This window comes from Oncorhynchus mykiss, chromosome 28 (assembly GCF_013265735.2).
Source record: "Oncorhynchus mykiss isolate Arlee chromosome 28, USDA_OmykA_1.1, whole genome shotgun sequence".
In the NCBI taxonomy this organism is placed as follows: Eukaryota; Metazoa; Chordata; class Actinopteri; order Salmoniformes; family Salmonidae; genus Oncorhynchus; species Oncorhynchus mykiss.
The window spans coordinates 3567501-3590000 of NC_048592.1; the positions used below are offsets into that span (position 1 = coordinate 3567501).

General features: G+C 43.7%; 1 protein-coding gene across 2 annotated transcripts in view; it reads left to right on the forward strand.

The window, feature by feature from the left end:
* Positions 1-5650: 5650 nt before the first annotated feature.
* The window catches only part of LOC110508359 (calmodulin-regulated spectrin-associated protein 2), a 66699-nt gene continuing 49849 nt past the window's right edge, over positions 5651-22500 (forward strand). For both annotated transcript variants that reach the window (XM_036966836.1, XM_036966837.1), the window contains exons 1-2: positions 5651-6360; positions 18175-18434. In XM_036966836.1, the coding sequence (XP_036822731.1) occupies positions 6222-6360; positions 18175-18434 (399 nt within the window). In that variant the 5' untranslated portion in view covers positions 5651-6221. The remainder of the gene's footprint in view (positions 6361-18174; positions 18435-22500) is intronic.

The window sequence follows — 22500 nt, forward strand, 5'->3', positions numbered from 1 at the left end:
AATGTTTTCTCTTGCCATGCACCTGGGGAAGAACCTTCTGGAGTGCCTTATCCATCCCTGGCAGTCCTCTGGACTCGTGTCCTCACATCCGGCACGCAAGGCTTCCAAAAGAGAAATTTGGTCATGTGGGTGTTGACCAAACACTTTCCACCTACAGGCAGAGAAAAACTCCTCTATTGGGTTGAGAAAGGGTGAATATGCAGGCAGGTACAAAACCATAAATCTGTGATGTGCTGCAAACCAATCTGTGACAGCTGCAGAGTGGTGAAAAGCAACGTTATCGCAAACTATGACAAAAACTTGGGGGTTTCTTACTGGCTCCCCCTGTTCTGCTGGCACTAGCTGAGCATAGAGCTGTTCAAGGAAAGCTATAAGCCTTTCTGTGTTGTGTGGGCCAATGAGTGGTGTGTTGAGAAGCAAACCATCATTGGCCATTGCAGCACACATGGTGATATTTCCCCCCCTTTGGCCTGGAACCTCCACAGTGGCCCTTTGACCTATAACATTCCTTCCTCTGCGCCATGTTTTGGCAAGGTTAAATCCAGCTTCATCGATAAATACAAATTAATGTGGTCTTTCCAGTGCTTCCACCTCCATTACTCTCTGAAAAACAGTAAGTGCACAGTTTTACTGTAGAAATGCTAGTGTTTTTTTTACTGTAAATATTTTGTATAGCTGTGTACGTAACCTCAGACGTCTTACCTGGACATATTGGTATATTGGTCTCTCGAACGGTACAGTGTCTAACTGTTTCATTGTAACTTGGTGTTTCTTTAGGACTCGAGCAATAGTTGTTGTGAAGAATTAACATTTTCAAACATATCATTATCAGCCAGCACTCTATCTTGAATCTCCCGCAGTTTTATTGCATTGTTGACAACAACCATGTCAACAATAGCATTTTCCTGCGCATCTGAAAATATTTTTCCTCTTCCCCCTGTTGGGGGCAGCCTTTGGGTCCTGTTGTAAAAATATATTTTACAGTCAAACTTACTGTAATATATATCTGTGTAAATATTCTATAATTGCAATACAAAATAGATTCCTGTAATGTTTTAATTTACTGTAAGGATGTAACTCTCACCTGTTTGCATGATGGAAAATTCGCATTACAAATGCCACTGTGGATCTTTGCAGATTGGGTTGCACCCTCAACCCTGCCTCTCTCAATGAGAGACCATGGTTCACGACATGGTCTATAAGTGTAGCCATTATTTCATCTGAAATAACAGCTCTTTGTCTTCTTTGTCTTCCTCCACGCATCCGCCCTCTCCCTGCCACCCTTCTCCCTCCACGAACCCATCTTCCTTGTTCCATTTCCAAAATGAGTCTTTCTGAGCTCTACCTATATATACTGTAATATGTGTGTGTGTTCACTAACAAGTCTAAAACAAGACACCTGCTTAGCCTTTCAGCTGAAATTGCAATCAGCAGTGTTTGAAAGGCACAAGGCTGAAATCTATTCCGTTTTGAATGTGTGGTTCACAGTTTTGACAGCAGTGTGTTTGCATTTGAACAAAGTGCTGTAAATCCACAGTGTTGTGCAGGTTGTGGTTAAAGTCATGGGATAAGTGTGTAGAGTTTTGAAAACTGTGTTCAAGCAATGAAAAACGAACTAGAGTTTGGTACACATGAACTGCTGCTGTGCAGACTGTAGTTAGAGTTTTGCACATGTGACTCCAGTTGTGTCCACTGTCGTTTAGCAATCGAAAAAAACTGTAATGTAATAATACTGGTATTGCATATAATAAACTGTTATAGGCCTAGACAAAGATGACCTGTTATAGCCTAAGCCATACGATGCTGAAATGGCTGCACTAAAGGCTGTGAAACTGCAGAAGTGGCATTTGTTGCCTGTTTATGCTGTAGAGCTACAGTGTTGAGCCTCATGCTTAAGGCCATCTGACTGCAGGGCTGAGTAATACATCTGTTAGGAGAATGTGTCACTTTGTAAAGGGACTGACCCTAATAAGAACTGATGAGTTGGCAAGTTGTGTAATGAGTATGAGTGTGCGGAGGATCCTGAAGCTGTAGTCCTTTCTGTAAGTGTGTGTGTGTGTGTGTGTGTGTGTGTGTGTGTGTGTGTGTGTGTGTGTGTGTGTGTGTGTGTGTGTGTGTGTGTGTGTGTGTGTGTGTGTGTGTGTGTGTGTGTGAGCACTTGCGCACCTGCGTGTGTGTGTGTGAGCACTTGCGCACCTGCGTGTGTGTGCGTGTGTGCGTGTGTGCGTGTGTGTGTGCGTGTGTGTGTGTGTGTGTGTGTGTGTGTGTGTGTGTGTGTGTGTGTGTGTGTGTGTGTGTGTGTGTGTGTGTGTGTGTGTGTGCAAGTGTGCGTGTGCGTGCAAGGACAGGATCCCCACCAGAACAGGGACTAACCACTGTCCCAATAGAATCCTCTCTCTATATAGTGGTCACACCATGCTTTAGCAAGGACAGGATCCCCACCAGAACAGGAACGTGTACATCCATATCTGCCAGAGAGCAGATGGTAGCCCTGTCCTCTGTCCTGTATGACCCAATAGACCCACCCCTGGTAAATACAGGCTAGGAGGTTCTCTCCATGTTTAAAAATAACCAGATCTATGTTCTTATATGAGGGGTTATTATGGCCACTGTGGGGTTGAGGATCTCTCTCATTTTCTTCTTGTTAGCAGTTTTCTAAATTTGACCCCATAGAAAGTCTGTCTTATTATTCCATCAAGCTGTATCCACACTTTATCTGCAGTGCAAACCTCACTTTCTCACAGTACTTCACACACCACAACACAGTACACATACACATGCTGTTCTGTAAATTTCCTTTGGCGTTGTTGAAGCATTCAGGAACAGTTATCCAAACTGGGTTCTGTAGAATCACTGATGTGGAAGTTTTGTTGGAAGAAGTAGCTAAGGACTGCCATCTAATGGGCATTGAATAAAAAAGTCCCATCAAAGTTAGAAGATGTACATACCAATACTGCCCACTGAGAGGCAATGATGTAACATGTCAGTATGTGAGTACTGGGGAAAAGAACTGCAAACTGCACAATCATCCAGGTAGCACCACTATACTGCCCTACCAAGCAACAGAGCAGTAACTGCTCATAGAGTGAAACTGAGAAAAATGACTTCAAAGTTGTTTTATTGTGCAGCCAGATCAACTGTAGGCAGATCATTGGAGATGTGGTTATCTGTTGTCTTCCTATGAGGTCATTATTTTTATTCATATTGACCCTGACCTCTGATATGACCTTCGACCCTAGATAGCAGTTACTGCCTTCAGTGTCATATAGTTTGATACTTGTATCAGCAAAGAACAATAAATAATACAGAGGTCAACCGTAGACACTGGAGCCCAAAGCTCAGTGAAACCAAGGTAAACCGTAGACACTGCAGTCCAAACCTCAGTGAAACCAAGGTAAACTGTAGACACTGCAGCCCAAAGCTCAGTGAAACCAAGGTAAATCGTAGACACTGGAGCCCAAAGCTCAGTGAAACCAAGGTAAACCGTAGACACTGGAGCCCAAAGCTCAGTGAAACCAAGGTAAACATTAGACACTGCAGCCCAAAGCTCAGTGAAACCAAGGTAAATCGTAGACACTGGAGCCCAAAGCTCAGTGAAACCAAGGTAAACCGTAGACACTGGAGCCCAAAGCTCAGTGAAACCAAGGTAAACATTAGACACTGGAGCACAAAGCTCAGTGAAACCAAGGTAAACTGTAGACACTGGAGCCCAAAGCTCAGTGAAACCTAGGTAAACTGTAGACACTGGAGCCCAAAGCTCAGTGAAACCAAGGTAAACCGTAGACACTGCAGTCCAAAGCTCAGTGAAACCAAGGTAAACTGTAGACACTGCAGCCCAAAGCTCAGTGAAACCAAGGTAAACCGTAGACACTGGAGCCCAAAGCTCAGTGAAATCAAGGTAAACCTTAGACACTGGAGCACAAAGCTCAGTGAAACCAAGGTAAACCGTAGACACTGGAGCCCAAAGCTCAGTGAAACCAAGGTAAACCGTAGACACCGGAGCCCAAAGCTCAGTGAAACCAAGGTAAACTGTAGACACTGGAGCCCAAAGCTCAGTGAAACCTAGGTAAACTGTAGACACTGGAGCCCAAAGCTCAGTGAAATCAAGGTAAACCTTAGACACTGGAGCACAAAGCTCAGTGAAACCAAGGTAAACCGTAGACACTGCAGCCCAAAGCTCAGTGAAACCAAGGTAAACCGTAGACACTGGAGCCCAAAGCTCAGTGAAACCAAGGTAAACCGTTGACACTGGAGCCCAAAGCTCAGTGAAACCAAGGTAAACCGTAGACACTGGAGCCCAAAGCTCAGTGAAACCAAGGTAAACCGTAGACACTGGAGCCCAAAGCTCAGTGAAACCAAGGTAAACCGTAGACACTGGAGCCCAAAGCTCAGTGAAACCATGGTAAAAGGCACTAACTGACATGTGTGATGGCAGTTACTGCCTTTTTCTTTGGTTTCACTGTAACTTCTTGTGTTTACTGAGTGGCGCAGTGGTCTAAGGCACCTCATCTCAGTGTCACTACAGACCCAGGTTTGATTCCAGGCTGTATCACAACCGGCCATGATTGGGAGTCCCATAGGGCGGCACACAATATACCTAGAGTTGCCCGGGGTAGGCCGTCATTGCAAGTAGGAATCTGTTATTAACTGACTTGCCTAGTTAAATAAAAAATATATAAAATAATAACACAACACAATGATATTTGTCCGCATGTATTTAATGTCAATAACTCATTTTTGACCAAATGTACAGTTACTGCTCTTTTGCTTGGTAGGGTAGTGCAGTGGTCCTGTGTGGCTCAGTTGGTAGAGCATGGTGCTTGCAAAGCCAGGGTTGCGGGTTTGATTCCCATGGGGGACCAGTATGCAACTGAGGGACCAGTACTCTGGAACAGAGCATCTACTAAAATGGACTATATGTATAGAACAGACGTTGAATGTAAAAGGCAGTGTGTCTTAAAGAAATAACCCCTTCCTGTCTGAAATGCCTATTGTTTTAACTGTCTTCATCCAAAGCCTTCTCTGCCCTGAACCCAAACCACTGATTCAGGATCAGAACACCTCAAACCTCTCATGTTCTGCTTGCCACATCTCCGACCAGAATCGCCAGTCCTATTCCCAGGGTTTTGAAAAAGAAATGTTATCGTGATGAGACTAACATGATAAGAAAACGTATGCATGCTTTGGATAAAAATGTCTTCTAAATGGCATATATTATTAGTATAGTAGCAAAAGGTTAAATAAAGATTAGTGAATATAATTTCACAGCACTGAAATTCACCCTGCTTTGATTATTACAGTATACCACCCTATACGTCCTCTTTAGGTCATCACACAGTTATTGTAAGTAATCCAAGCTCCTAATCACGTGGGCTATACGACCAAAAGTAACCATGCTTGAAACAAGTTTAATTCAATGCAGCATAACTACGTCAAAGGTAATTGTTGTAGTATAAATTTTTGGGCATACTGAGCGTAGACCTAGTGGCATTCCAAGTGCAGAGGAAACACGTCAGGCGGGAATTTCACAAGATACTTGATACACTGTATCCAGTACTGTATCCAACAGTGTATCCAGCACTGTATCCAGCACTGTGTCTGTGGAACTTCTGGGTGGACCGCTGTGGAACTTCTGGGTGGACCGCGCAGGCGCTCTGGGGGCGCTCGCCTCTGAGGCCAGTGCGGCAGGAAAAGCGCAGGGGAGACGCCGCCGTGATCGAGGGAGAGGAAAAACTAAAAACAGTTATGAAGAACAATTCTGGACAAGGACAACCTTTTCCGTTTACTTATACCTTGTAATTCAACTGTTCCAGTGAATAGAATTCGGGCAAATGCGCTACCCGTTTCGTAGATAAACATAGCCACGGTATGCTTGGCATCCCTGAAGATAATGTCAGGGAATCAATGGATGAAAATCCCCAAAACTACTGCAGTTGCCTGGCTGGAATTCTCGTGTCGTACTGAGAGTATCGGACACATGGAAATAAAACGGTGAACGTATAAGGACCACGGGAAGGAGCCACAATATATCTGAGTGTGGGGAATTATAACGGTGTCCAGTCGGTATTTGGCTAGATAACGCATTTAAAGTTTGAACGGAAAGAACAGTTTTGCTGCATCGAATTCCTTTGGACGGGATGTCATCTGCCGCCGGTAGAATTCCACGAGCTAACCGACCATCTCCCTCTCTGTAAAGGAGGCCGAGCGCGCCAGCCGTGAAGATGAGCGGTGCGGCAGATACCAAGGCGTTGAGGCGGACCTTTATCGTGCCCTCGATCAAGGCTTTTGATCACTATGATTTCACAAGGGCCAAAATATACTGTAGTTTGACATGGCTTGTGGCCAAAGCCTTCGGCTCAGGTAGGTGGCGCCCTTTTTTTTGTTTTCTGAATATTGGGGTGGAAATGTGTCAAATGTGATGCAACATTTGGACAAATTGTGTCAGTGCGCGCATCTTCAGAGGGTTTATCATAATTAACCTCGGTATTTCCGGTGGGCCAAGAGAGCATGTCTTATCTGTGTTAAGAATGTGTTATTTGGCCCCAATATAGCCTTGTTGAAACATCATCTTCACCGCGAGCGACAATTAAACATGCTAATTAGTCATTGTATTAGTCCCACCAGGGCTCTCTAATTGACGGTCTGTGTCCGAGGAGAAGTGCAGGGGATGGACAGACTAACTGTTGCACGTTTGTCCAATATCTCCGGTTTTTCTGTTATGAACACGGCAGAGGACGCTGTTGCTGTTGTTGATCATGTACTTATTCTCCCATCTGCATTGATGTCTGTGGCATTTGATTGATCAGTAACTGCAGCTGGTTCCTGATGTTCACAGTAATGGCCACATGGCCATATACAGGTTGATGAAACATCTAAACAGTATTGTAATCTGGGTGGTTTGATCCCTGAATGCTGATTGTCTGAAAGCCGTGGTATATCAGACTGTATACCATGGGTATGACAAACAAATGCTTTTTACTATTCTAATTACGTTGGTAACCAGTTTATAATAGCAATAAGGCACCTCGGGGGTTTGCGGTAGATGGCCAATATACCACGGCTAAGGGCTGTATCCAGGCTCTCCGTGATGCGTCGTGCGTAAGAACATCCCTTAGCAGTTGTACATTTATTGGCCATATACAGGTAGCCTAGTGGTTAGAGCGTTAGACTAGTAACCGCAAGGTTGCAAGATCAAATCCCCGACAAGGTAAACATCTGTCGTTCTGCCCCAGAACACTGTTCCTAGGCCATCGTTGAAAATATGAATTTGTTCTTAACTGACTTGCCTTGTTAAATAAATATACCTCAGGCCTTATTGGATCATTCCATGTGACTTGACAATAACACAGTTGTTACTTCACTGGGTGGTTGAAATTAGAATGTGAACAGAAAACATTTAGAGTAGCGTTTCTGGATGACAGGCAACACTTAGCCTAAATTAAAATCTGCTACCAGTGTAGTTGGGGGAAGGCTTGGCCTTGGCCAGTAGGCAGCAGCAGCCCTACGAAGTCAGTAATTCCAGCCGGCTGGCTCTGGGCTTGGAGGTTGACTGACTCCAGCTCTCTACGAAAGTTTTTTAATGAGGCTACACTCTTAACTACCATCTGCTCGGTCTGTGTATGGTAATAATGGACAGAGAGAGAGAGAGGGGGTTATGCTGCAGCTAGCCTTGGGAGCCAAGGATTCTCACGTTCAATGGCCACGCGACACTATGCTAAGCACATAGACTAGGTAGCTCCTCCTATAGTTTCCAGCATGTCATTTGTACGCTTTTCTCAAGTGTATAAAATGGTGGAAAGCCCTGTCCACTGCTCCCCTCCCCGCACTACTCTGTCATAGAGGACTGCAGGCTATTAGCATACCAGGACTGGGTTCTTTTCCTGTCCCTCCTGGTGACACACATTACTGTTTCCTTCCAGCACCATGAGAACGGTGGCCCAATTCATCAACCAAGTCTTAGTTTACACACACAGCCACGTTTGGTCTAGTTACTATGGTTCTGACAGTAGTTTGACCCACGTAATGCAGACAATTCCAAAAACAATCTCTCCCATTCAAAATGCATGCTGATCACTGATGTAGATCAGCTGAAATATAGCCTAGACAAAGGAAAGGACTATAAGCGTGACCATAAGAGCATGTACGGACACATACACACTCACTAAATGTTGTCCTCTATTATGACACATTTTTGACCAAAGGCATCTGTGTTTTCTGCTTTCCTGTCTGGTACTGGATCCCTGACTAGGTCCCAATGCTCTCTCTGGCTCGCCCGCTATCTCTTTCTCATCTCACTCTCTCTTTGCAACAAGATCTCACGGTCTAACTTCAGTCTTCAACATTTGTCGTGGGCGGGGGGGGGGGGGGGGGGGGGGGGTCTAAACCGCTTTGTGAGCAGCTGTTGTATTTGGTGCTCTCCTCAGACCCTACTCTTCTCTCCTGTCTCTGTAACATCTGTGGTGTGTTGACGTCGTGGAGACCCAGTCTAGAGTGGCAGCATTTGTCTCAGTTACATCACAATGCAGAGGCCTCCAGGCTGGAGACTGGGCCCAATGGAAGGACCAACAGAAGATGCTTCAGCTTTACATACGGGCTCTGAGCACTAACGTTAATTAGTCTAGTAACGTGTGAATTCATTAGCCACAATCAATGTGAGTGACAACATTTCTAGTATACTTTGGTCTGACTTAATTGATGTTCGTACTGCATTGGAAAAGAAGGAGTCCAACATGAATTGGCATAGTGAGCAACTGAACAAAAATGTTACCTCTGAAAGCCACTGCTAAAATATATCTAGTTATTTCTCAGCGAAGTAACCCAGTGTTTTGAATCAGACATTATCAACTGCCGATATAGGCTACACAGGTTTCTAAGAAAGTAATAACTGCATAGTAACAGACAAGTAATGTTGCTGACTGGTGTACATTCTTTAATGTTCCCTCCCTGTGCTGTGCCTCAATTGGACGACTCCTGTGGTCGGCACGGTAACGGTCGATATTCCAGGTCTCGTGTTTGGACTTCCTGCGGCAGCTACTTCCTGTCTATTTCCTGCTTGATGGCAGACACAAAGGAGAGGGGTTTTCCTTGACGCGGCAGCGTTTGATGAACTTGTGGAAAACTAAAGCCCACTTACTCTGTGAAGGTTGTATCTGCACTCCACACTGTTAAAAAGAAGGGTGCTTTGTTGATCTTATAGAACATTTTTGAGGGCCATATGAACCAAGCCATAGAACCCCCTGTTTGGTTCTTTATAGCACCATTTCTTCTAGCAGCACTTACATGGCAAGACTCTGTTAACATTGTACAGCATAAGGTACCGTCCAGATAAAGATGTGTAGTAGACTGTGTTACTACTGTATTTGGCATTGGTGCTGTTTTAGGAGGCTATGTGAGGTCATAGGAGCTTTTGTCCACCCTCTCAGGGTTATGACGGGGTGTTATAGTGGGGAGTGGGGACAGTATGGGGACTTTATAGTGGGGACAGACCGTTATTGTGACTAGCTGCTGAAGTGACTGGCTGTTAAGTGGTTGTTGGAATGGTAAACACCCGCCATTGTTGGAAATAGCCCACTTTCGTCTTTCTGGGTGAGAACACACTTTCGAAATGAGCTTCTGAACCCTCCTTGGAAGAAATGTAATCTGCTGATAGGGGATGAAGAGTCCTCACTTATGTCGGAAATGATACACTATAACCCTAACCCCATTTTTTTAGTTTTACCTCCTGTAAAAATACATTGTACACGTCTGCCTTTCCTACAAGTAGGCCACAGTGTCCGCTGTACACCCCGGTTCCTTTTCGCCAGTCCACCATCCAGGCCGAGTAGCCCACGTCTTCAGAAGTGTCTGCCTGCCTAGCTCTCTGACCTCTCCATTCACTAGGCTAATAGCACTCTCGTTTTACCAAGTCCTACAATATGATCACCATACTTAGGTGTCCCGATGCATTGCTATTCTATATGTATCACGATTTATCACGATCCATACTTGGAGTCATAGAATCGAGATAATATCGTAAAAAATGATATTGTGAATACATTGCAGAATAAATGTTCAATCGGGCAAAAACAAATTAAGCCTATTGGACGGATTAAGGACTAACCTTTGTCGGTCGGCCCAGCGTGAGTTTTTTTATGCGTGTAATGTCAGAATACACTCACTGTTCCAAAGTGGGATTGTTATGCAAAAGGAGAGTTAACCTACGCTGCCTCAAACCAAGGCTGCCTGCTAATTATCTATAGGCTGTGTTTCAACTTGTCCATTTCAAATGATTTTTTAACAAGTTTTATTTTCTAACAACAGTTGAGGTGTGTTCCGCCTCCTCATTCATTCACAAAGAAGAAGCCCATTTCCCTGTTGCGGTCAATTTATGTTTGAGGCTTTGCTGAGCCGAACAAACTTCTCTCTTCAAGGAGAGCCTAAGCACTTCCCCAGAGTTTCCCCAGATCAAGTATGCAGGCATTTGGGCATCTCTAGTCAGAAAATAACTTTTTGCCCCCCGGTACATTTTCCCGGCTGGCACCCGCATTGCCTTCAATGTTGTTTTCCTTACTAGTAATACCTTTGGACGTGTGAGTTCCTATCAAAGTAAGTGCCTTATTACGTTATCATTATAGTTTCTGTATGTCGTGTTATCGTTTCTACTGTAGCACACAGTATGTATGTACAGTACATTCGGATAGTATTCAGACCCCTTGACTTTTTCCACATTTTGTTAAGTTACAGCCTTATTCTAATTTTTTATTTATTTTTTATCCTCATCAATCTACACACAATACCCCAGAATGACAAAGCAAAAAAGGTTTTTAGTTTTTAAAAACAAATGTATAAAAAAATAAATGAATAATAACACATTAACATAAGTATTCAGACCCTTTACTTAGTACTTTGTTGAAGCACCTTTGGCAGCATTTACAGCCTTAAGTCTTCTGGGTATGACGCTACAAGTTTGGCAGACCTGCATTTGGGGAGTTTCTTCCATTCTTCTCTGCAGATCCTCTCAAGCTCTGTCAGGTGGAGGGGGAGCGTTTCTGCAGAGCTATTTTCAGGTCTCTCCAGAGATGTTAGATCGGGTTCAAGTCCGGGCTCTGCCTGAGTCACTCAAGGACATTCAGAGACTTGTCCCGATGCCACTCCTGCGTTGTCTTGGCTGTGTGCTTAGGGTCATTGTCCTGTTAGAAGGCGAGCCTTCGCCGCAGTCTGAGGTCCTGAGTGCTCTGGAGCAGGTTTTCATCAAAGATCTCTCTGTACTATTCTCCGTTTATCTTTCCCTCGATCCTGACTAGTCTCTCAGTCCCTGCCGCTGAAAAACATCTCTACAGCCTGATGCTGCCACCACCATGCTTCACTGTAGGGGTGGTGTCAGGTTTTCTCCAGATGTGATGCTTGGCATTCAGGCCAAAGATTTCAATCTTGGTTTCATCAGACCAGAGAATCTTGTTTCTCATGGTCTGAGAGTAATTTAGGTGCCTTTTGGCAAATCCAAGCAGGCTGTCATGTGCGTTTTACTGAGGAGTGGCTTCCGTCTGGCCACTCTACCATAAAGGCCTGATTGGTGGTGCTGTAGAGATAGTTGTCCTTCTGGAAGGTTCTCCCATCTCCACAGAGGAACACTGGAGCTCTGTCAGAGTGACCATCAGGTTCTTGGTTGCCTCCCTGACCAAGGCTCTTCTTCCCACATTGCTTAGTTTGGCTGGGCGTCCAGTTCTAGGAAGAGTCTCGGTGGTTCCAAACTTCTTCCATTTCAGAATGATGGAGTCCAATGTGTTCTTAGAGACCTTCAATGCTGCAGAAAGGTTTTGGTACCCTTCCCCAGATCTGTGCCTCGACACAATCCTGTCTCGGAGCTCTACGGACAATTCCTTCGACCTTGGTTTTTGCTCTGACATGCACTGTCAACTGTGGGACTTACAGTGCCTTGCGAAAGTATTCGGCCCCCTTGAACTTTGCGACCTTTTGCCACATTTCAGGCTTCAAACATAAAGATATAAAACTGTATTTTTTTGTGAAGAATCAACAACAAGTGGGACACAATCATGAAGTGGAACGACATTGATTGGATATTTCAAACTTTTTTAACAAATCAAAAACTGAAAAATTGGGCGTGCAAAATTATTCAGCCCCTTTACTTTCAGTGCAGCAAACTCTCTCCAGAAGTTCAGTGAGGATCTCTGAATGATCCAATGTTGACCTAAATGACTAATGATGATAAATACAATCCACCTGTGTGTAATCAAGTCTCCGTATAAATGCACCTGCACTGTGATAGTCTCAGAGGTCCGTTAAAAGCTCAGAGAGCATCATGAAGAACAAGGAACATACCAGGCAGGTCCGAGATACTGTTGTGAAGAAGTTTAAAGCCGGATTTGGATAAAAAAAGATTTCCCAAGCTTTAAACATCCCAAGGAGCACTGTGCAAGCGATAATATTGAAATGGAAGGAGTATCAGACCACTGCAAATCTACCAAGACCTGGCCGTCCCTCTAAACTTTCAGCTCATACAAGGAGAAGACTGATCAGAGATGCAGCCAAGAGGCCCATGATCACTCTGGATGAACTGCAGAGATCTACAGCTGAGGTGGGAGACTCTGTCCATAGGACAACAATCAGTCGTATATTGCACAAATCTGGCCTTTATGGAAGAGTGGCAAGAAGAAAGACATTTCTTAAAGATATCCATAAAAAGTGTTGTTTAAAGTTTGCCACAAGCCACCTGGGAGACACACCAAACATGTGGAAGAAGGTGCTCTGGTCAGATGAAACCAAAATTGAACTTTTTGGCAACAATGCAAAACGTTATGTTTGGCGTAAAAGCAACACAGCTCATCACCCTGAACACACCATCCCCACTGTCAAACATGGTGGTGGTGGCAGCATCATGGTTTGGGCCTGCTTTTCTTCAGCTGGGACAGGGAAGATGGTTAAAATTGATGGGAAGATGGATGGAGCCAAATACAGGACCATTCTGGAAGAAAACCTGATGGAGTCTGCAAAAGACCTGAGACTGGGACGGAGATTTGTCTTCCAACAAGACAATGATCCAAAACATAAAGCAAAATCTACAATGGAATGGTTCAAAAATAAACATATCCAGGTGTTAGAATGGCCTAGTCAAAGTCCAGACCTGAATCCAATCGAGAATCTGTGGAAAGAACTGAAAACTGCTGTTCACAAATGCTCTCCATCCAACCTCACTGAGCTCGAGCTGTTTTGCAAGGAGGAATGGGAAAAAATGTCAGTCTCTCGATGTGCAAAACTGATAGAGACATACCCCAAGCGACTTACAGCTTAAATCGCAGCAAAAGGTGGCGCTACAAAGTATTAACTTAAGGGGGCTGAATAATTTTGCACGCCCAATTTTTGTTAAAAAAGTTTGAAATATCCAATAAATGTCGTTCCACTTCATGATTGTGTCCCACTTGTTGTTGATTCTTCTTAAAAAAATACAGTTTTATATCTTTATGTTTGAAGCCTGAAATGTGGCAAAAGGTCGCAAAGTTCAAGGGGGCCGAATACTTTCGCAAGGCACTGTATTTGCGATGGTACGCTGTAGGGACCACTCAGAAATGATCACAAATATGTAATCATACACGTTTAAGATGCCTGCCCTGTCTCCTGTTTCCCCCTGTTTGTGCCTGTGATTCACAGCCATGGCGAGGGGAAATGACCTCACGCACACCAGGTATGCACACACACACAAACACACCACAAACGCCCTCATTACCCTATACGCACCCTTTCAACTAGGGATGGTGGGAAATCGATACAGTTACAGACAATATTATATTGATTAGTCCAAAAATTATATATAACATATATATATATATATTGTTTCTCGCTAGGTAGCGTTAGCTAGCGCTAGTTGGCTGTACCTGTGTCAAAATGCTGGTATTTTTCATCCTATCGCTCATTCTTCATCATCTTTTTAAAGTGGAACTGACAGAGTTTTAACTACTTTGCAGTTATGAAAGAAACAGATAGTCATAATATCAATAAAACATATCAAATTCCCAGTTTATGCAACAAAACCAACATTATAAGAGGTTTTAAAAATATATGTTCTATTTGACTCTACATTCCATGTTTGCCAGAGTAGATGGATGCGGGCGGTTCAATGCATGACTGATATAATTCACCAATACATTTCTTGGTAGTCCAAAAAGCATTGCTATGAGGTTGTAAATCACAGCTGGCCTGGTACATTGTTGCTGCCTCCATTCAGGGTGCACTGTTTCAGTGTCAATGGCTCAATATTTTGGACAAAATGGACAAATTTAACTAAGACTGGAAATGTCAATACAAGGGCAAAGATCACAAGTTAGTCATAGCGTAGCTAATAGGCTAGCGCATCTATTTATGTAGCAAGCTAAAAACATGGACCCTAACGTTAGCTAGATAGCTAGCTAGCTGCTAGCAGGATGTCATTGGAGTGGGTGAGTGACTGACTTTTTCCCCTAATATTGTTTTTTGGTGGCTATACTTTACACAGCTAGAGATGCAGGTGTCATTTGGTTAGCTAGCAAGAACCTGAACGACTGTTATCCAGTTAGCATATGGCTAACTGGATAACACAAATTCACTCTCGCTATCTACTCCAATTTCAGAGTACTCTCATCTGAGTGTGCCAGAGCCCAGAATAACTAATGAATTTACTAACGTAACACCCACTGAATATGACTGACCGGTGTCAGTTAACGTAGGCAAAGAAAGTAAGAGTTAGTCACGAACGATCTAGATAACACGTAAACAGCCTAACCAGCTCTGCTAGGGCGAGTAAAATGGTCAGAGTGGGGTGTTCTCTCATTTGTGTCTGGAAGTAGCTAGCCAATTAGCTTTGGGTGCTTGGTTGGGACAAGCATGCATTGTTGGCAGGCAAGCTGCAGAAGGACGAGGAGGCTACAATTCCCCATCGTTTATCAGTGCAATTTTGACGGCCAACAAATTCAAAAAGTTTGAGAGGGTTTACCTGCCTGTAAACACACAGTCCAGTTCAAAGTGAATGATGACAGGTCCTACTGCCTGTAAACACACAGTCCAGTTCAAAGTGAATGATGGCAGGACCTACTGCCTGTAAACACACAGTCCAGTTCAAAGTGAATGATGACAGGCCCTACTGCCTGTAAACACACAGTCCAGTTCAAAGTGAATGTTGGCAGGCCCTACTGCCTGTAAACACACAGTCCAGTTCAAAGTGAATGATGACAGGCCCTACTGCCTGTAAACACACAGTCCAGTTCAAAGTGAATGACGGCAGGCCCTACTGCCTGTAAACACACAGTCCAGTTCATAGGGAATGATGACAGGGCCTACTGCCTGTAAACACACAGTCCAGTTCAAAGTGAATGACAGCAGGGCCTACTGCCTGTAAACACACAGTTCAGTTCAAAGTGAATGATGACAGGCCCTACTGCCTGTAAACACACAGTCCAGTTCACAGTGAATGATGGCAGGCCCTACTGCCTGTAAACACACAGTCCAGTTCAAAGTGAATGATGTCAGGCCCTACTGCCTGTAAACACACAGTCCAGTTCAAAGTGAATGACGGCAGGGCCTACTGCCTGTAGACACACAGTCTAGTTCAACGTGAATGATGGCAGGGCCTACTGCCTGTAAACACACAGTCCAGTTCAAAGTGAATGATGACAGGCCCTACTGCCTGTAAACACACAGTCCAGTTCAAAGTGAATGACGGCAGGCCCTACTGCCTGTAAACACACAGTCCAGTTCATAGGGAATGATGACAGGGCCTACTGCCTGTAAACACACAGTCCAGTTCAAAGTGAATGACGGCAGGGCCTACTGCCTGTAAACACACAGTTCAGTTCAAAGTCAATGATGACAGGCCCTACTGCCTGTAAACACACAGTCCAGTTCACAGTGAATGATGGCAGGCCCTACTGCCTGTAAACACACAGTCCAGTTCAAAGTGAATGATGTCAGGCCCTACTGCCTGTAAACACACAGTCCAGTTCAAGTGAATGATGACAGGCCCTACTGCCTGTAAACACACAGTCCAGTTCAAAGTGAATGATGACAGGCCCTACTGCCTGTAAACACACAGTCCAGTTCAAAGTGAATGATGACAGGCCCTACTGCCTGTAAACACACAGTCCAGTTCAAAGTGAATGACGGCAGGGCTTACTGCCTGTAAACACACAGTCCAGTTCAAAGTGAATGATGACAGGCCCTACTGCCTGTAAACACACAGTCCAGTTCAAAGTGAATGATGGCAGGGCTTACTGCCTGTAAACACACAGTCCAGTTCAAAGTGAATGATGACAGGCCCTACTGCCTGTAAACACACAGTCCAGTTCAAAGTGAATGACGGCAGGGCCTACTGCCTGTAAACACACAGTCCAGTTCAAAGTGAATGATGGCAGGCCTGTGTGGCAAATAAAGGCCTACTGTATCTCTGACTGGCTTTGGTGCACCGGTCTGCATCAACTCTGGTCCTGGACAAGACAAATGGTTCAGGTTTTATTAATGCAGTTAATTGTCCAAACGCACAGCTGCTTTCCCATTCTGTATTGCTATAGAGTTTTCACAAATGCCTTAGTACAGTATACGTCATCCCCAAACATTTTAAGAATTGATGAAAATGTCTAAATACTTGCTTGACAGAAAATGTTTTTAAAAGATATTCTTCCTGGGGGTGTATATATATATAAATTAAATAATACTATTTAATTTAGCTACAATGCTGTCTGTTTCACTTTAAATAGTGAGAATGTTTTCAGCACTTTTATTTCCATGACTGATCAAAACTAATTTTCTCTGCAGAAAATGTGTCTCTCTGCAGCAAGGCAATATGTTTGGAACGTGAAATCGCAATAAAATTGCAGTATCGAATCGTAATACATATAGAATCGTGAGAATCGCCACACATGTTGTATCGGCACCCAAGTATGGTGATAAAATCGCATGGTGAGGTCCCTGGCAATTCCCAGCCCAACTTTCTTTCCGTCCCTTTCTCAGCCTCAAAAACACTCTTGGGACCCCTTGACACATCATGTGATGGCACACACCAGAGAAGAGCAGAAAGTCTTGTACTCTTTGCCCCTGAGTGTGTGTGTGTGTGTGTGTGTGTCTGGCTATTTTGAAGATAAAGATAAAGTAAATCAGATTTAGCATGTGAGTCAACAGACAAAGAATAGCCTCTCTCTCTCTGTCTCACACACACACACACCATTCCTGTACCATACCGGTGTATACGGTGTTACCGTCAGTGCACACAAAGGGCGCTATTTCTTTACAAATGTAACAAATTAATAGAGAAAAAAAAATCTATCTTGATCCAGGAGGAGATTGATTGTCTCTGCTGTAAGCAAGAAGCCACTTAGCTAGTAAGTTTGCAAATGAGATGCGTAGCTAGAGCCCTCTGCTGGAGATAAATGATATACCGCCCAAGCCTAATGCATATACACACACACACACACACACACACACTCTTAAGCACGCCGTCAATGGAGAAGGCCTAAGATCCGTGTGTGAGAGAAGCATGTGTGCAATGGGAGAGTGGGGCTCGCACAGGCACGCCTGTTGCCATCACAGTGGACTCATTCTGCAGGGGCCAGTACAGTCATGACAGTTATTGTTTCACCAAAGTAACCTGTTTCCCCTCTCTCCACGGACAGCCCAAAATGAGCTGACTATAATGTTACTTATGTAGCCCACCCATCCTCACGTCCTCCCAGAGAAACTCTGTTTATCATATGTCCACACTAACCCGTAGGTAGCTAGAACTGGGCGACATGGACAAGAATCCATATCGAGATAAATTGCCTGAATTGATACGATAGCAATAAATAGAATGAGAAGTTTATAAGGTTAATGTGCACCACAGTTGAAAAAAAGTGTCCTTTAAACTACTACTACTAGTCTGATGGTTGTAGCTATCAATTGTCCCATTAACAATCACCCATATTAGCAAACCTATTTCAAACTTCACATTTCTCTAGTATAGGCTACTTATCGTAATGCCTGTGATAAGTGATTGGTATGGTGTTGATAATGTGTTGATAATTTGGGGTTTATCGTCCCAGCTCTACCTGTACCCGCTCCCTCCACAGACACGTCCCCAGTTGACAGTTATCATACCCCCAAAGTAATCCGGCCCCCTCTTTCAGAGAAACTATGTTCATCGTATCACCACACTAACTCCTCTTCTTTCCCTCACAGATGCCGTCCCGGAGGAGCTGGTGGACCCTTTCTACAGGGACCAGTACAGTCAGGAGCACCTGAAGCCCCCGGTGGCATGCCTGCTGCTGTCTGCAGAGCTCTACTGCCGGGCGGGGAGCCTCATCCTCCGCAGCGATGCCGTCAAACCTCTGCTGGGACACAACGCCATCATCCAGGCCCTGGCACAGAAGGGACTGTACGTCACTGACCAGGACCGACTGGTCACAGAGAGGGACCTGACCGGCACACCCATACACATGGTGAGGATGAAGAGCTGTCTGGACACACACACACACACACACACATACACATTTACACACACACACATACACATACACACACACACACACACACACACACACACACACACACATACATACATACACATACACACACACACATACACACACACAAACACACTTACACACACACACTTACACATACACACACGCACGCACGCACACACATACACACACACACACACACATACATACATACAGATTGTAAAGAGTAATATTAGGGTTTGGTTGGGTTTTGTTGGGTCTCATCCCATTTTAATCTCTCTACGTTCGCTTCCTTCTCCTTCTCTCTTTTTACTCACTCACTCACTCACTCACTCACTCACTCACTCACTCACTCATCCTCTGTCTCTTTGTGTTTGCTCTAAGGTAGGGCTCTGTGAGTACAGTATTCTCAGTGGTGTCTCTTGGTAAAGGACAAAAACAAGCCTAATGACAGGTTTCCAAGATAAACCACTTACAGACAGACTGTTATGTCACACAGTACAAGGTAAAAATGCCTTTCTTCTGAAAAGTTGTTTTGATGTGCAAAGGAAAGGCTTAAAAGTCAGCCCTTTTAAATCTACAGTCCTTTTCAATTGATCATCCGTTGAAGAATGTATTATAGATATGAGGGGAATGCCGTGAGCTTCCCGAGAGGGAATGCGTCAACAGTTACGAAATAGTTATTCTAATCCAATACTGTGTGGCTGAGGATCATGAGTTCAGAGACTGAACATAGCTGCTGACGAAATGGGAACCTGCGTTGCAGTTCTCTCTGTCTCTCTCTCTCTCTCTGTCTCTCTCTCTCTCTCTGTCTGTCTCTCTCTCTCTCTCTCTCTCTCTCTCTCTCTCTCTTTCTGGGAGAATTTCTCTATCTGCTGTGGCACACAGACTCTTTCCTTCCCTAATCTCGCTCTCATTCCCTCCATATCTCATCATCAGTTATTTCTGCCCTTCTCAATCTCTCTTCTTTTCTTTCTATCTCTTCAACAGCACTTTCTTGCTCCCTCCCTTGGTCTTTCATTCTTTCTCTCTCTTTTCCTTGGTCTCTCTCTCCCCTGTCTTTCTCTCCCCCCTCCCTCTCTCTGGCCGTGTCTAGACTTGACAGTTAATGCAGTTTTGTATTATGATCATGAAGGTCTGATCATGGAATTTCAAATACATCATGTGTCTACACGCATTTTTTGTGACCCCACCCAAAATCTAATGTCACAAATTGTTATAAAAAAAATTACATCAACAAATAACCTTCAATTTATTTAATTTTAGTCTCTTATCGAAAAGAAAATAAACCAATAAATAAATTTACTCAATCAAAATGTTTTTTTTCAAGATATCTTTCTCCAAACGTTTGTATATTGATCCCATACAATAATCAGTCATCTTTTAAAAAGTATCAATAGTTTAACAACTTGATGGCAGTAGCTAACTACTGTAGCTAACTAGGGTTGGGCGATGTCAACCGTTGCCCTATCATGATTAAGTACCCATTAAACATTGTGATATATTTTGCGCTGCTTTGGTGAAAATCTTAGCTCTGTCTACATTGTTCTCTTGCATTCTGTACATTGTTTATAACCAGTCGCGACCAGTCATTCAGAGCATGTTTTGAGACCCACCTTTCTAGCAACAAATAAATAAAAAAAAATTGCGGGGATGCCTGTTTTGCATGTTATTTTGTCATTAATACGTGTTCACATATCAGTTTGCAAACAATGTAAAAAATATTTTACAAAATGTAAGTTAATTAAGTCGCATACAAACTTTTTTTTTGCTTTCTTGCATAAGGCAGCTCCAAAATGCAGGTGTTTCAGCCTACTGCAGCTCAGTGCTTTCTGTGGTGGTGGGACAGCCAGTGGAAAAGACACAGCGTAGGGGTTGGTAATGTTCTCTAGTTGCGCCGTGATTGGCTCAGTATTCTGTCACTCATGGGGACACTACGTCACCTCCAAATCTAAGGGTAGAGCTCGAAAATACAAGCCCCTTGGGTGCTGCCATAGAGTTACATTAGAAGTGCCTATCCAAGATGGCTCAAGGTCATTGGCCACAGATAAAATGACATTAAATCACATTATATCTACAGCAGCTTTCATTGGACTGATCACGTCAACGTCATACTTTCAAAATCTTAGCTAGCATGCAAGCAGTCATCATCCTGAATCAAGTCGACAATCTACTGGCAAATCCTTTTTAATCCTTGTCATATGAAGAGAAATTATAGATAAAACGTATCGGTGCTCATCGGCCATTGGACATAAACATTACACAAAAAGTTGGAAGTCGCAAATTCAACAATGAGTGGTTTTGAAGGAATCAGTGGCAATCACTAGACTGCTATTCATTGGAGTGAGTGTGTGGTCCCAATTCTGGGTTAAAGCGTTTCAAAGATTAACATTCAACATTGGCCATGGTGTCAAGCCATCATGATTTATGCCGCGCTCAAAACAACAGGAAACTCAGAACTGGGAAATCTGATTTCAATGGGTTCAAGACAACTGGGAACTTGGGAAAAAACTAGCTCCGACTGGGAAAATACGTTTTGAACGGTCATCCAACTCGGAATTGCAAGTCGGGAACTTGGGCCTCTTTCTAGAGCTCCGACCTGAAGAACCCTGACGTCATCATGATTCGACCTTGTATTTTTCCAAGTTGCCAGTTGTCTTGAAACCACCATAAATCCAGAGAATGCCAGACTTTGATGACAAAGTTTGATGACAAAATTTGCCCACGAAGGACTGCCACGCCACCTTTCTGTTCAAGTGAGTACAGCACAACAAGGTGAGCCCAAAAATATATTGTATGCTGTTGCATAAATTATGTAATATGCCAGGGATATATGTAAGCTGTAGCAAAGAAAGTAATACTGTATTACAGCTATTACAGTAATATACAGTAATACAGTATTACAGAACATACAGCTGTTCACCTCCTAATAAGCTCACCCTAATAATTTGGTCCCGTTTCCCCTCCTAATTTTGACTACTGTTCTGACTTGGTGGTGCACATGTAGTCTATAGCCTGTTTTAGAGAAATGTTATCATCAAATATTGTAAGAGCTTTCATTGTCTGCTTATATGCCCCCTTTATTAATCCTACAGTTCTGACTTGGTGTACAGGGAGAATACTGTAAGAATAGCCCATGTTCTGAATTCTGTTGCTGTACATTTCAAAAGGACTGAACAAATAGTTATATTGACTACGTCCGTCCTAGCTCGCTTAATCGAAATTATGGATTGCCTCTTATCTGCTCATGGTCCCCTTATGCCATAGTTTGTACATCGCAATTGTCAGTAGAAACCACATTTGTTTAAGCAAGTCAGCCATATAAGCTATGTGGCAGTGGTATGGTGTTGGGACTCTGCTGTTTTATCTAGGCCCTAACAGTGTGTGGTAAGGTGTTGGGACTCTGCTGCTTTATGTAGGCCCTAACAGTGTGTGGTAAGGTGTAGGGGCTCTGCAGTTTTATCTAGGCCCTAACAGTGTGTGGTAAGGTGTAGGGGCTCTGCAGTTTTATCTAGGCCCTAACAGTGTGTGGTAAGGTGTTGGGACTCTGCTGTTTTATCTAGGCCCTAAAAAAATGTTTTTTTGTTTGCCCCACCAAGATTTACATTCTAAAATTGCCACTGTTTATAACATATTTATTGAAATAGGTTATGCAGGCTATAGCGAAGAAATAGGCCACTTGTCATGGCCTTGCTGTGGGCTGCCCAGTCAGCTCTTTACTGTGTGGTGCCAGTCAACGATGGCTGTCAATCATCTTCGATATCCTATACTATCGTTATATTGCCCAACCCTATAGCTAACTAGCCAGCTAACCTACTGATGTAGCTAGCCAGCAAGCTAACAAGCAAAGCTAAAGGGATTGCAAATGGATTAGCATAACTCTATTTTTCTAACTATTAGCTAGATGGCTAGCTTTTATGAGGCCAGCAAACACCTTCCCCACACGCTAGTTGGTATTTCCTCCAACGTTTTAATAAAAAGGTGCCTCTTGGTCCCAAAACACACGTTTTCCCGGAGACTTGTCGGCGTAGTACTGATGACT